Below are 15,600 nucleotides of genomic sequence, written 5' to 3' on the forward strand. Positions count from 1 at the left end.
GGAAGGTTTGGTCCTTTTTATGTGAGGAAGTTGGCAGGAACAGCAGAAACAGTGGAATTTCAGTATATTGCAGGTCACCCAATATCTGTTAATATAGAATATCTGTTAACTTTTCAGCTGATGATTGTATTCAATGTGCTTTGTCCCCAATGTTTTATTTTGATGCAGATGACCCAAGGTAGAACTATTATTCCATCTCTGACCACTTTAGGATGTATTTTCCAATAATATAGAACCATTGTAAAAATGAAAAATCATTTTTGAGGAGTAATGAATTTAAAATAATGGAAATAAGATACACATACAGTGATAAGAAGCACAAGCAAGCTGAAGACAAACACAGTTTATTAAATTAAAATTGTGTGTACAAACCACTTGCAAGACATTGTAGGACAATGCTGCGTTAAACTGTTACTCATACACAGATTGGCATTATATTATGAAACATTTAGCACAGGTCAACTGCAACGGCAAAAACTGTATCGTTTCAAAGCTCAATTTTCAGTTATATTCCTGGAATTGCCATGCAGTGACAAGAAATTGAATTGGATCCCTATTTGGGCAGTGTGCGAGCGCGTTAGTGTAAACTGGGTTTGTCGTCTCGGACGGATCAGAATTTGAGGCAGGAGGGTGTAGGGTAATACAAGGCCATCCGAACATGAAACCACCCACCATCCCCAACACGCAAGCCAGAACTGACAGCTGCGGGCTAAAAGATATTTCTCTGGGGGAGAATCCACTCCACTGGGTGGACCTGACTCCGAGATGAGACCCATCTACCTCCCCCCCGGGACAGCAGTTGGGCATGGGGTCAAATCCCTTTCCCGCTCCGGGGACGACCGGGGTCTGTTTATCAGAAGCGCAAAAAGGAAGGCTGACTTCCAAAAATACCCTAGAGCCGAGGGAAGGGACGGGGGTTTCCAAGTTTCCCTGATTGTCCGACTGGAGGCCGGTCTCTTGGTGCTGTGCTCACTAACGGAACGCACATGGAGGACCCTGCACATGCTGAGGAGTTCCAGAGGAAGCGCACATGGTCATCAGCAGACACAAAGACAACAAAAAAAACAATGAGGTGGAGTGGTTTGCAGAGTAAATCCCCCCCACACCCCACACCCCACCCCCACTTGGGATTTGAAAGCACTTTTTGGGTCGGGGAGAAATAGGGGGGCGAACACACCCCCCCCCCCCCCCCCGCCCTTGTCCCGGGCCTTCTCCTGGGACCCTGTTTCCTGGACGGAATGTTTGAGTTGGAATTCCTTTGGGAAGAGATTTTATTACACCTCTGGACAGAGATTATGCAAAGCGAATGGGGCTGTTTTTTTTCTCCTCTCATCCCGCCACATTACATATGTCAGGCAGGAATTCCAAACCCTTTCTCCACTTTGCTCTTGAACAAGGAGGAATGACATCAGATGTAGACTATTCCTTCTAATTTAATGTGTTTATTTATATTTTTAGCCATTGTTTTTCACTTTCTAATTTTAAGTGTTTTGTAATTTACTTTTGTAAATTAAAGTTGCTACATGAATAGTAGTAGTAGTAATAATAATAATGATAGTGATAATTTGCTATTAATAATAATTTATTACCATCCCTTGGTCAACTTTCTCCTTGTGGAAGATGATAGAAAAGGAAGCCTTGCCAAAAGACAGGTTTATCCTGCTCTGAAACATTATCTAAGAATTCAGTCCTTTCATTGAGTCATTGTGATGACATTCTGTCAGTTAATCAGTAAAATTTTTATTATTGTAGCTCATTTGTTGAAGAATTTTCCACAATAAATGTTATTCCTAACACTAAAGAAGAAATAGGTAACTCAGTAGGGGGTGCCCGTCTTTCTCTGGCCAGCTCAGGTTGAGTGACATAATACTAAAAATACGTCACAGCACACCTTATTTCATGTATATTATTATTTTTAAAAAGCAGAGGTTTTGTAGAAAAAAAGTATTTTTAAAAAGCAGAGGTTTGCTCACTCTGGTGATATAATGCACCTGAGGTGTTTTAATTCAAAATTATTTTATTCTGCTTGCATAGTATTTATATTACTGTACTGTGGCAGTCATGGCTGTTTGCCTGCACTTACTATCGATGTCCTACAGCAATATCTGTTGCTGAATGTGTGCGATTTTTCTCTCTGTGCCACCTGTTGCCTTGAACCTATTTGTGAACCTTTCTAAACACAAAATAACACCGTTAAACAGTCGGCAGATGAATATTCAGGTTTACACATGTACTTATTTCAATAACAAGTTGAATGGATGATTCCAGTGTGTTGCCAAGATCACATGCTATAAATAGTAGTCATATGTAAAGGTCTTTTACAAGTATCTGTTGTTTTTTTTTAATGTATTTGATGCGGATGATGAACTGTCAGTAAGCTGTTATTGTCCCTGTGAATCTTTTGACTTCAGATAGGCTGTTCTGAGTCCTTTTTTTCCATAAATGAGTCTAGGGGTGGTGGGGGTGGGGGTGGGGGGAGTTGTTATAATGTAAATTGGAAATCATTTACCACATGCCGCGCGTCAATCACAGAGCACCCCATAGCATGTAGGTAGAAATGTCAAAAAGATTGCATTTTGAATCTCAGTGGGCTGAGGCATTACGTGGCCACATACAAGGCTAATTGTGGAAAAAGCGTTTCATTTTTTCCCCTCTTCAAAGGATGCAAATTAAGATATTCAAATATAACGTTTTAAAATAGGCTCCTGTGGAGCGTCATTGTTTGCATTTATTTCAGGACTTTCAGAAACAATGAAGGGAACTGAAATTAAGGGGAATTATGGGTTTTTGACACATTACTTCAGTTGGTTTTTTTTTTCTTATCATCTTTTTCTCCGCACCCCACCGTGGCTAAAGGAAGTGAACAGGAACTAGGCGCTGTTAGTTCACAAAGTTTTCTGTGAGGGCTGCTGGGTGGCTCACTCTGTAAAAGCACCACTTGCGGTGCATGAGTGAGCACCGTGGTCAACGATCGAATTCGGCTTGCAGGGGCAGCACACAATTGGCTTTGTGTCACCATAGGGATATGTGGGAGGGTTTCTGTCGCCGGGGATAGCTGTGTTTATTTGTCGAACAGCCCCTTTTGACCATCTGGGTGTCTATGGCTTGCTCTTTGCGCATGCATTTGATTGGGCCTCCTCCACCCCCACTCTGCGCATGCACAGCTTGTGGCTGCAGTGTGAAAAAATGCAGGCGGCTGGCACTGCATGTTTAGAAGTAGAACTGTGATTTGTCTTCACTGTCCCGAGCTGGCTGCAGGGGGTATATATGAGAGTGCTTATTCATAGTCTACAAAATGGACATTCCAAATTCCGGTGAGATTGGAGTTGCCATATTTGTGTGCCTGTATTGTTTCCTCTTTCTGACGATACACGCCTCCTTCTTTTTCTCTTGCAGACGGGGTTGATTTTGAAGATGACCCTTCCTGCTCCTGGCCTGCATCCTCACCTTCCAGCAAAGACCAGACATCGCCCAACCACCCCGGAGACGACTGCGATTTCGGAGAGGAGGAAGGAGGCGGGCCCGGCCTGCCCTACCCGTGCCAGTTCTGCGGCAAGTCCTTCAGCCGGCTGGGCTTCCTGAAGCGCCACGAGCAGTGCCACGGCGACCGGCTGCCCTTCCGCTGCACCTTCTGCAGCCGGCTCTTCAAGCACAAGCGCAGCCGCGACCGCCACGTCAAGCTGCACACCGGCGACAAGAAGTACAGCTGCACCCAGTGCGAGGCGGCCTTCTCCCGCAGCGACCACCTCAAGATCCACATGAAGACGCACGCCGCCGGCAAGCCCTACAAGTGCGCCGTCTGCCGGCGCGGCTTCCTGTCGCCCGGCTCCCTGCACGGGCACATGCAGGTGCACGAGCGCGGCGCCAAGGACGGCGGGAAGGAAGGGAAGGACGGCGACCGGGCCGAGCCGCAGAAGTGCGGGCGGTGCGAGGAGGGCTTCGACGTCCCGGAGGAGCTGCAGAAGCACATCGCGGAGTGCCACCCGGAGTGCTCGCCGCCGCCTCCCGCCCCTGCGTCCGAGTCGGGGGGCGGGGCCCTGCGGTGCGTGTACTGCCAGGAGCCGTTCTCCGAGGAGGGGGCGCTCCTGGACCACGTGGACCGCGAGCACGTCGGGGACGAGAGGGGCCACCTGTGCGCCATCTGCTCGGAGCGCTTCCCCGCCCCCGAGGACCTCTGCACCCACATGGACCTCCACCAGCAGCCCGAGTCCAGCAACCACAGCAACAGCCCCTCCCTGCTGACGGTGGGCTACACCTCCGTCTCCAGCACCACCCCGGACTCCAACCTCTCCGTCGACAGCTCCACCATGGTGGAGGCGGCCCCGCCCCCGCCCAAGACCCGCCGGAGGAAGAGGGCGGCCCAGCGGGCAGGTGGCGCAGCCGCGGCCAAGCAAGCCAAGGTGGCCTACAGCTGCATCTACTGCAACAAGCAGGCCTTCTCTAGCCTGGCCGTGCTGCAGATCCACCTGAAGACCATACACCTGGACAAGCCGGAGCAGGCCCACACCTGCCAGTATTGCCTGGAGGTGCTTCCTTCCCTGTGCAACCTGAACGAGCACCTCAGGCAGGTCCACGATGCCCAGGACCTTGGGGGCGGACTCTCAGCAGCTCTCCTGCAGTGCAACTTTTGCCCCGAGGTGCTGGGCGACCTCAACGCGCTCCAGGAGCACATCCGCTGTTCCCATGGGTTCCCCAGCCCAGTTGCCAAGGAGAGCAATGCCTTCTTTTGCCCCCAGTGCTTCATGGGATTCCTCACTGAGGCCACGTTGGAGGAGCACGTCCGGCAGACCCACTGCGACGGGGGGAGCATGCGGTTCGACTCGCCCCTGGCGGGGACTCCTAAGGATCCCATCGTGGAGGTGTACTCCTGCTCCTACTGCACCAACTCGCCTATATTCAACAGTATCCTGAAGCTGAACAAGCACATCAAGGAGAACCACAAGAACATCCCCCTGGCACTCAAGTACATAAACAATGGAAAGAAGTCCCATCGAGCCCTCAGCCCCTCCTCGCCCATGTCGGCGGACCTGGCCTCCCTCAAGCATACCGGCTCCTCTCGCTCCACCGGGGAGTTCATCTGCAACCAGTGTGGTGCGAAGTACTCCAGTCTGGACCTGTTCCAGACCCACCTGAAGACACACCTTGACAGTGTCCTGCCGCTGCTCACCTGCCCCCAGTGTGGCAAAGACTTCCCCAACCAGGAGTCCCTGCTGAAACACGTGACCCTCCACTACACCATCACCTCCACCTACTACATCTGCGAGAGCTGCGACAAGCAGTTCACCTCAGTGGACGACCTGCAGAAGCACCTACTGGACATGCACACCTTTGTGTTCTTCCGCTGTACCCTCTGCCAGGAGGTCTTCGACTCCAAGGTGTCCGTCCAGCTCCACCTGGCCGTCAAGCACAGCAACGAGAAGAAGGTCTACCGCTGCACCTCCTGCAACTGGGACTTCCGGCACGAGCCCGACCTCCAGCTGCACGTCAAGCACAACCACCTGGAGAGCCAGGGCCGGCCCCACCGCTGCATCTTCTGCCGGGAGTCCTTCGGCACGGAGGTGGAGCTGCAGTGCCACATCACCACCCACAGCAAGAAGTACAACTGCCGCTTCTGCAGCAAGGCCTTCCACGCCATCGCCCTGCTGGAGAGGCACCTGCGGGAGAAGCACTGCATCTACGAGGCCAAGCCTCAGCCCAACTGCGCCTCGGCCAACGGCTCTGGAGCCGCGGAGGGGCCGGCCTCCAAGGAGGACGCCGAGCTCCAGGGCCTCATGACCGGCAACAGCCACGGCGAGTCGCACAACAGCCGGGACGGCAGCGAGGAGGAGGAGCCCGACGCCTCTGAGCCCATGTACGGGTGCGACATCTGCGGGGCGGCCTACACCATGGAGTCCCTGCTGACCAACCACCAGCTCCGCGACCACAACATCAGGCCCGGGGAGAGCGCCATGGTCAAGAAGAAGGCCGACCTGATCAAGGGCAACCACAAGTGCACGGTCTGCTCGCGGACCTTCTTCTCCGAGGGGGGCCTGCGGGAGCACATGCAGACCCACCTGGGCCCCGTCAAGCACTACATGTGCCCCATCTGCGGCGAGCGCTTCCCCTCCCTGCTCACCCTCACCGAGCACAAGGTCACCCACAGCAAGAGCCTGGATACGGGCAGCTGCCGCATCTGCAAGCTGCCCCTCCGGTGCGAGGAGGACTTCCTGGAGCACTGCCAGATGCACCCGGACCTGCGCAACTCGCTGACGGGCTTCCGCTGCGTGGTCTGCATGCAGTCCGTCACGTCCACCCTGGAGCTGAAGATCCACGGAACCTTCCACATGCAGAAGACGGGCACCGCGTACCCCGCCAACACCGCCGCCGCCGCCGGACCCCCGGTGGGCCGCGCCCACCACCCGCAGAAGGGCTACAAGTGCGCCTCCTGCCTGAAAGAGTTCCGCTCCAAGCAGGAGCTGGTGAAGCTGGACATCAACGGGCTGCCGTACGGGCTGTGCGGCTCCTGCGCCGGCGCCGGCAGCAAGAGCTCCAGCCCCACGGTCAACGGCGGCAAGCAGCAGGGCGGGAAGCTGAGCCCCGCCTCCTCCGGGAAGGGGAGGTCCGCCCACGGCCCCGCCTCCAAGACGCGCTGCCCCAGCTGCAACGTGAAGTTCGAGTCGGAGGCGGAGCTGCAGGCGCACACGCTGAGCGTGCACGGGGACGCCTCCGGCGGGGAGAGCAACAGCGGCCAGCACAAGACCCCGCAGGTGTCCCCCATGGCCCGGGGTAGCCCCTCCCAGCCTGATGAGGTAATCACATCGTCCCGCCTGTCCCGCTTGTCCTTGTGTGTGTCTGCATGTGTCTGCATGCATTTGTGTATCTGTGTGTGTGTGTGTGTGTCTGTGTGTGTGCATATTTGTGTCTTTCTGCATGTATCTGTGTATCTGTATGTGTGTGTGTGTGCATGTATTTGTGTTTGTGGTTGTGTTGTTTGCGTGCTTACTCAGACAATGCAAGTATCTGCTAGATACCATAACTGTGGTAATTAACCTCTCCATATGTTCCCTGCAATGTGTTGCCTTCTGAATAGTTTCTAATAATGACCTTAAGTATGAGGCAACATGCCCTGATATTGTCTGCATTGTCCCCTTTATCCAGAAGAAGACCTACCAGTGCATAAAATGTCAGATGGTCTTCTACAGTGAATGGGACATCCAAGTGCACGTGGCCAATCACATGCTGGGTAAGAATCTATTGCATGTCTACCAGTGTGTTGGCTGACGAATGAACACATTCCTTATCCGAGAGTGAGGGGCGTTAATCCAGTAATTGTGTCCTATCAAGAATTTTTGTATATTTTTCTTTTATTTCTACTGTGTTATGAAATCAGGTACTTGAAATCAAGTACTTTTTTTCTCGTCTTGCAATGGGTACATTAAGTGCTACAGCTTTCTAGACAATAAAATGGCAATTATTTTTCTACTGGCTGCAAACAGGAGTGGAGTCAATAGCGTTGGCAATCTCTGGTGTGTAATTGTTTGCAGGTGCGATGTACAAACACGGTATGTTTAGAAAATTCAGTGTTGGAACTCGAGAGATGGTATTACCAGTTGTCCGTTTCACCACCAGATTTCAAATTTTAATTATTCAATTCAAGAATATTCTTAGAAAATTTCAATAGTGGAGTTTCTCTTTTTTCAGTTTTTGTCATCATTTTAAAAAAATACTACAATCTTGAGAATATGATTATCGGTGTTACAGTGCTTTTTAAATGTAGTTTTTTGGGGTTATTCCTTATTATGTAGATTTCCCATGTATTTTAATTGGTATATGGTTTTCAGTGATCTGAAACCAAACAACTTTATTATTAGGACAAATTCTAAATGGTGTCAGTGAATGTGTGTGTGTGTGTGTGTGTATGCCCTTGTGTGTGTGTGTGTTCCTGTGTGTGTGTTCACTCCTGAGTGCATGTGCTTGTGATTTGTGATTTCCCCCGCTGCTTGGCTTCCGTGCTGGGATTCCCTGGGAATGTGCCATCCCCCAGTACCCGCCCCTCTGCCATCCCCAGTGCCCGCCCCTCTGCCATCCCGTGGGCATGAGTAAACAAGCTGAGTCCCCGCATTGGCAGACGCAGGGGAAGAGAAATCAGCCCCGGTCCTGCCCCAGCTCAGATAACGTTCCCCTGGAATCGCACCCATTCCCCGGGCGATGGGACCCCAAGGTCACTGTCATCTATTTAAGACTGCAGCGTTTTCTACTGGCTTTTGTTTATTCTCAAATATTACTTCTACATATGAAACGACAGTTCAAAAAGTTGATGGGAGAGATATGCAACAAAATGAAAAATAATTATGTTATTTTAAAAATAAATGGTAAATAGCGTAAATAGTGTTAGTAATCTCTAGTGTGTTGTTTGCAGGTGCGATGTACAAACACAGTATGTTTACATTCAGTGTTGGAACTTGAGGGCTATTATCAGTTGTTGTCCGTTTCACCACCAAATTTCAAATTTATTTAATTCAAAAATATTCTTAGAAAATTGGAATAGTGGAATTTCTTTTTGTTTTAGTTTCTGTGTAATATATTTTTTTTAAACTGCAGTCCCTAGAATATGATTATTGGTGTTACAGTGCTTTATCAATTTAGTTTTTTGGGGTTATTCCTTATTATGTGGATTTCTCACAGTGTTATAGAGCTCCATTACTGTCAATTACCAGCAGTAACTGTTACATCAGCAATGGAATGTTCAGCTAAGAACATTCTAATCACATATTTGTGACCTCGCACCATAAAGAGTTAAATCAACAGGGCTCCCCCAGTTGGTGCTTCATTAACAATAGGTCCTCTCCTACATGTGCCAGGTGTCCATAGACCACCAGCTGTCAGCGGTGCGGGGCCCCACTGTCCTTGAAATATCCTTGAATTTATTGGAGTGTCGTGAAAAAGTCACAGTAACGTAAAATCATCTAAATGGTAAATGAAACCTTTACAGCGAGCAGAATGCCTGCATCTTCCTGGCTGCCTGCAAGCTTCATATCACTTACTTTCAGGTCTTTGAGTTTCACCGTGTCGATAATTCTGAAATGAATTGTGCAGCTGTCTGGATGGTGCATTAATTCCTCTACTGAAAAACATTGGCCACTAGAAAGTGAAGCATGCGCCTTTGTATGCACCTCAAAATGTATGTCCACCTCAAACATGTAGTCCAAAAAAATGCTCAGAAGTCACGCATTTTACCTTAAAATGTCAATGAAATGTCAAGAGGAAAATCTGAACCCGATTGGACTGGGAACCTCTCTCGGGTGGGACATGTGCCTCTCCCAAAATTGCTGCTTGCTCGGGGACCTGTGGAGTGTAAAATATCACAGGCGCGCGTGTGTGTGAGAGTGTGCTGGGTGAGGAGTTAGCGGTGTAGCGAGGAAGCAGGGGGGCACAGTCAGCCGTGCCAAATCGGCAGAGAACCGGAACATTCACGCACATTTTTTAAAAGGCTTCTTTTAAAAACAAGGGGCTAGTTTTTGTGTTGTGATTTTATGTTTTTGGAATTTTTCTTTTGTTGTAGCTCCCAGTTGAAACCAGCGGTAAAAGGCTAATAAAGGTTGTTTGTACTGAGAGTAAATGAAATGTTTATGGTAAACAATTATGAATGTAAACCAATAAATTATTAATACAGTTTCCATGAACATAAGTCAAAATAAAGTCCGTAATAATGAGAATAGCAGAGCATCGTAAGTATTACGGTCCTGGGAATATGGTACCGCACCTCTATGTAAACACAAACAGCTTAAATTAATTACTGCAGAATTAATATGGACAAAACTGGCCTTCATTTGGAAAAGCTTTAAATACATTTTTTATTTAAATTTCCCCCCTCCCCCCCATCCTACCTAGAAAGTGGCAGCTTCTGCTTTAATGGCGCTCTGCGCGAGATAGACGGGATTGGGGCCCGGGTCGGCTGTCCTCAGCTGTCGCCATGGCAGCATAGGTAATGGACCAAGCCTTCCCCTGTTACGGGCACCCGTTTGCCCCCCCCCCGGGTATCGATTCGCTCTGATAATTCTATTTATGGGGCTATAACTCGATACCGTGATGTAAGAGAGCGCGCAGAAGGACAAACGCCGGGCCGTTTGATATCGGTCCGATCTCCACTCTTTGTAATATGATATCGCTGGCATGGCCCGTGACAATGCCTGGCCCTCCCGTCTCCACCCCTTTTACCCCCTGCCCCCAACCCCCCCCGACCCCCGACCCCCACCCCACCCGCCACCGCTCTGCGATGCTCTCTGTGTGTCTGCCAACCCCTTTCAGATGCAGCACCGTGGTCTTTGGGTGATACCGGCCTGGATTTCAAACCAAAAAAAAAAAAAAAAAACCCAGGCCGGCATGGTTCGACAAATGTCGGACACTGTAACAGAAGCTTTTCTTTTAAAGGGGGCGAGGGGGGGTAGAATTTGTGTGTTTTGGGAGAATGGCATACTCAGGGGGCTGTGAGTTTCACTCCTGCCGGGTCCTGCTCTGGGCCCACACGTGTCCCAGGACAGAAACATAATCCTGTGGACCCCAAAGACTGCACAAAAAACAGGCCTGGGCACTGCGGCTGGCTGTGCTGTGGTGAGACTTTCTATCCTGGCTCTTATGTAGAAGTAAGAGGCTCAGGCACTAACCAAGAAGCAATTTAATAGTCGGCTAAAGGACAACTGTTCTCGCTTCATGTGGAGTTTTTCTCGAGTGGAGAATTTATTACAGTTCATTGGTGGGTAAAAGATTTGCGTTTATAAAACAATGGCCCACCAGCTAGCTTTGGTAACTATGTTGTTGCCAAGCCCATCATTTATTCCTCAGTTCATGATGCAAGTGCGTTGCTGTCAATTTTTGTCATTTAACTGATTTAGATGTTTTTTCCCTTTTCTTGGGCTGTTAAATTAGTTTTTGAGATTGATATATCGCTGTGGGACGTCAGAAGTCTCTGCAGCTTTCATTGTCTTGCTGGGTACCACGTTTCCTAACCCTTTTTTATCTTGACTATTAAGGAAACAATCTTATGTTACAATGTTGTTGGAACAAGTGTAATTGTACGGTTGCTAAATGGGACTTCTAATACCCTTTCATCACCATTATGCAAAATCAGGAAATAGTCACTTCCCTAATTTCCAAGGAAATTATACTGGAAGCAGCAATAGAATTCTTTGAATAGAAATATTTATTTATTTATTTATTTATTTTATAAGGCTGAAAAGCTTTTCAATTAAATCAATTCATTTTCGTTATTTACATTTGTCCATTCCTTATTCTTGTAAAAATAAATGCACGGGTAAATAAATCACGTAAAATATTCTTTAAAAAAATAAGTGTAGAGCACACATATAGCTAATTAGATGGAGCGGTTGAGAGAGAGAATAAAAACAGCATTTTTCCTTTTAAAATATTTACGCAGCCTATGTTTTTGGCACTCGCATGCTCGTAGCAGAGGATAGTATATAATGCTGCCAAGTTTGAAGGTCTTTCATTGAAAGAAGGGGTTTTTGCCAGCAGGACTTCTTCAGTAAAACTCCGACCCCCAGAACTCCATGGAGGCTCTTTTGGCTACGGTAGCCGCTTTCCGCCATTGGTTTGAGATGCGATGCCCAAAACCTCCGATCAGCCGACTTTGAATGGGATTTGAATTTTAACAATCGGGAGAGAAGCTCCTCACCTAAAACGTAACACTCGTACGGCTTATTTATTTATTTATTTATTTATTTATTTTGCCAAGTGCTTTCCTTGATGTGCTCCCCCTCTTTGACATCAGCCGTCGCGTCGGAGGGGTGTGGAGTCACCTCTACAAGTTGGGCGGGTGACAGCGGGCGCTGCCTGCCAAGGCGGCGATGTGCCTTCCATCTCGTGGATCCCGCGGCTCGCCACGCCTCAGTCGGTGGGGGGGGGGGGGGGGGGGGGTGGGGTGGGGGGGGGGGGGGGGGGGGGGGGGAGGGCACATTTGCCATACAGCTGGCATCTCTGTGTGGGGCGTCACCGAGCTGGGAAGGAGACCCGCGCCAAGCCTCTTACCCTCCTCCAAACTCGCTCTCTCTCTCTCTCTCTCTTTTTTCTCTTCTTCCCTCCCTCCCTCCTTCCCTGTTCCCTTTATTGTCCGCTGAGCGCTGGCTTTGACTCGTTTTATCAACGACATGAAAACAACAATAAGAGCAACGACGCCCAGTCAGGAAAGCTCTTAATCCGCTGGTCATTACCAGAAGCGTGAAAAGAGGAGGGGGACTCAAACAGCTTCAAGTACACAGGAAGAACAAAAAAAAACAGATTTATTTAACATTCTAAAGTCACCCCTCCAGGCATACCCTGGCTTTCAGGGGTATGTCTAAAGGTCAGCTGGGTCCTGTGGATGACACGGTTTCTTCTGGCTGCCGTTGTTCTGGAAGTTTCTACCTGGAAGTTTCTAGAAGCTCCCGAGGTCCTGGCTGTGGGTCAGTTGCGTGCTCTGGTTCCCAAGCCCTGACCGAAGCAGGTGCCCTCTGTGGTACGACGTCACAGAGCTGATGGGTCTGCGCTGTACACGGAGCAGTGCGACCTGGGAAGGCATCCTCCTCCATTAAGGGGCCAAGGGAAAGGAAAGCCAAGCGCTGGCAACAGCCGCTATGGGGCGAAACGCTACTGTCTTTCAGCCGCTCTGGTGCCAGGCTAATAGTACACAAGTTCCATGCCCGAGCTGCATTAATTGTCCTAAATGGGCTTCTCTGAAATAGGAAAGGCTGTAGTCCTGGATGCTTTTGACCTTCTCTGGAGCCACCGTAAAGTGCAAAACAACATTCAGCATTGTAGAGAGAAACTTCATGGAACAGAGTAGATTTTTTAATTTTAATTTTCATAATTGTGCATTTATGCTCATACTCAATGACTTGTAAATGAATGGCTGGTAATTCCCATCTAGCTGTGTGTTCCGCTGTGTCCATGTTCCCCTTCGCACGCATAATGTCTTCATTTCTCTAATACGGTGTCCATGAAGACTGAGAAACGTAACGGGTCTTCCAGTTTAACACCTCCCCCCGAACACAAGACTGAGCGTGCCTAAATTCAGAACCCCTCGCGTTCTGCTTGTGCGGCCCTTCCTTATTATTATTTTGACTGCAATTCCCAAGCCTTTCCTCGGCAATTAGCTGTGAGAAGACTTCTTGGAGGAAGTGTTGGCGCTGAATTAGCTCGCGCGGCGAGCGGGGCTGTGAAGCGGGTCAAGGAGGGAGACTGATGCATGCTGGGAATGTAAGAAAGAACAAAGCGCCGGTCGAGGTGATACCTCAAGGTTCCTTCATGTGGTTGCACACCATTTAATTGCAAAAAATCATTGATTTAAAATATGTTCATTTAAAAAATACTCTAGTGTGTATCCGAGTGCTCCTTTGGAGCCAAATATACTCTGTTAGAGTAGAATATATACTCTATGGTAGTTATATGTACTGTATTAGGGTGATGGGCTTATAACACCAGCTGGTCTGAATAAACCCCCATGTTATGCAGGCCATGGAGGCTGTTATCCAGGGGCTAACTGAGCATGCTCAGTGCTCCCCGCCAGTCTCCACGTTGCTAAGCAGTGAAGCGCAGGGGAGGCAGTGCAAACAATCCGCTCGGCTTTAATAAAGGTCAGGGCGACAAATGGCACGCCCTGTGCGGAGCCCCGACCTCTGCGCGACCCAGACGCCCGTGTGGATGGGTCAGGTGCAGCGCTGCGGTACCATAGAGCATGAAGGTGCACTAGAGCGAGCTGTTGATCGTTGTTCTAGGAAAAAGATGCATATTACGTGATTCGGTAACTTGTTTATCTGAATTTTTTTTTGACATGGGCTATATGTTTTGGTTTTTTAAAAATGTAAAATGCATTATGTCAACTAAATACACAACTTCTAATTGCTTAAAAACTGAATGTCCTGAGTCCTGATCGATGTGGTCACTTCTGGCACTACGATCCTTACTTTACTCTAGTGTTTCTTTTGCGCCTCTACATCATGAAACCTATGCACTTGTTGTACGTCGCTCTGGATAAGAGCATCTGCTAAATGCCTATAATGTAATGTAATGTAATGTAATGAATGAATGCCCCTTTGCGTGCCAAAAAGGAATGCACCCGTGCTCAGTGCTGCGCCTTATTCCTGGAGCCATGCATCCGAACGTTGAGGTTCCGCCACCCGAGCCTTAACTTCGGCGCGTCCTGGTCCATGAGGCGGCCTGTGTGTCCTCCCCGCGCCTGCTTCTGAAGGGCAAAGCAGGGGCGCGGGGCAGTCTGGAATCCAGGGAGGCCGCGGGTGAGTCACCGACAGCCCGTTAGCGCTTTCGCGGTGTACCGCTCGGCGTTAGCGGCGCTGCGTCCCGTACTGCGCCTGCCCCGCCGCGCGGCGGTGCCGACGCATCCATCACGCCCCCAGCGCCGGTATGATGGACGTGGGGCGATGGGGGGGGGGTGTCTTCAATCCCTCTCCCCCCCGCCCCCCTCCCTGAAGAACATCAAAGAGCTAACGATCGTTTGAGCCGCGCCGGACTTCATTATCCCCCATGTGGCCGGCAGCGGGCCAGCCCGGGCCGGAGCTCGCTGGCTGCGGCAAGGTCAGCGCCGCCCGGCAAAACGAGTTTCAGGAGAGAGAGAGAGAGAAGGAGAGAAGGAGAAGGAGAAGGAGAGGGAGAGGGAGAGAGAGAGAGAGTTGGGTAGAGAGAGCAGGGTGACAGAGAGAGAAAGAGGAGGAGAAGGAGAGGGAGACTTGGGTAGAGAGAGTATTGAGAAGTGGATAGAGGGAGCTTGGTAGAGGGGATAGAAAGAGCTTGGTAGAGAAAGGGGTAGATACAGAGATAGAGCAAGATAGATTGTGTTAGGTAGAGAGAAGTGGATTGAGAGAGCTAGGTAGAGAGAGGGGGATAGAGCTAGATAGATGGGTAGAGAGAGAGATGGAGATAGAGTTAGGTAGAGAGAGAGCTAGATCGATTGTGTTAGGTAGAAAGAAGTGGATTTAGAGAGCTAGGTAGAGAGGGGGATAGAGCTAGATAGATGGTAGAGAGAGAGATGGAGATAGAGTTAGGTAGAGAGAGAGCTAGATCGATTGTGTTAGGTAGAAAGAAGTGGATTTAGAGAGCTAGGTAGAGAGAGGTAGAGCTAGAGAGCTTAGTAGAGAGAGAGAGAGGGATGGAGAAAGCTAGGTAGAGAGAGTGCTGGGGGGGGGCGAGGCCATCTGTCAGTGCTGCTGCTGCCATGGACGTCTGGGGGGTCCGGGGATCAGGGGGGCGGTGCGGTGTCCGGATCCGTGAAGAACGGAGCGGGGTTTGAGCCACCGCCATGGCGGAGGGAGCAAGGGCACATGAACCCCCCCCCCACCCACTGACCAAACCCCCCGTCCAGCCGCTCCCTGTTTGCGGCTGACGACGGAGGACGCGTTGGGTGCTACCATCGCCCCCGCCCCCGCCCCCGCGCCTCTCTGCGCGTGTAGTCCAGCCTGCCCTGGATCAGGGGGATTTCAGTTTTAATTAAATTGATTCTTGGCTTTGTTTTTAGTGATTCGTGGCTTTGAGCGGAAGCCCTCGGGGGGGGACGCGGGATATTTAATGGCGTCCCGCGTCCCCGCATCCCCTTCGCCGCGGGCGGAGAACTTT

General features: G+C 50.0%; 1 protein-coding gene across 6 annotated transcripts in view; it reads left to right on the forward strand.

Moving 5' to 3' along the window:
• LOC135260793 (zinc finger protein 521-like) overlaps positions 1-15,600 on the forward strand; it is a 135,371-nt gene that overhangs the window by 59,309 nt on the left and 60,462 nt on the right. For 5 of the 6 annotated variants that reach the window (XM_064346339.1, XM_064346340.1, XM_064346341.1 and 2 more), the window contains 2 exons: positions 3,397-6,788; positions 7,138-7,222. In XM_064346339.1, the coding sequence (XP_064202409.1) occupies positions 3,759-6,788; positions 7,138-7,222 (3,115 nt within the window). In that variant the 5' untranslated portion in view covers positions 3,397-3,758. The remainder of the gene's footprint in view (positions 1-3,396; positions 6,789-7,137; positions 7,223-15,600) is intronic. The other variant, XM_064346338.1, reaches the window with a different exon arrangement.

The sequence above is a fragment of the Anguilla rostrata genome, chromosome 8 (assembly GCF_018555375.3).
Source record: "Anguilla rostrata isolate EN2019 chromosome 8, ASM1855537v3, whole genome shotgun sequence".
Classification (NCBI taxonomy): Eukaryota; Metazoa; Chordata; class Actinopteri; order Anguilliformes; family Anguillidae; genus Anguilla; species Anguilla rostrata.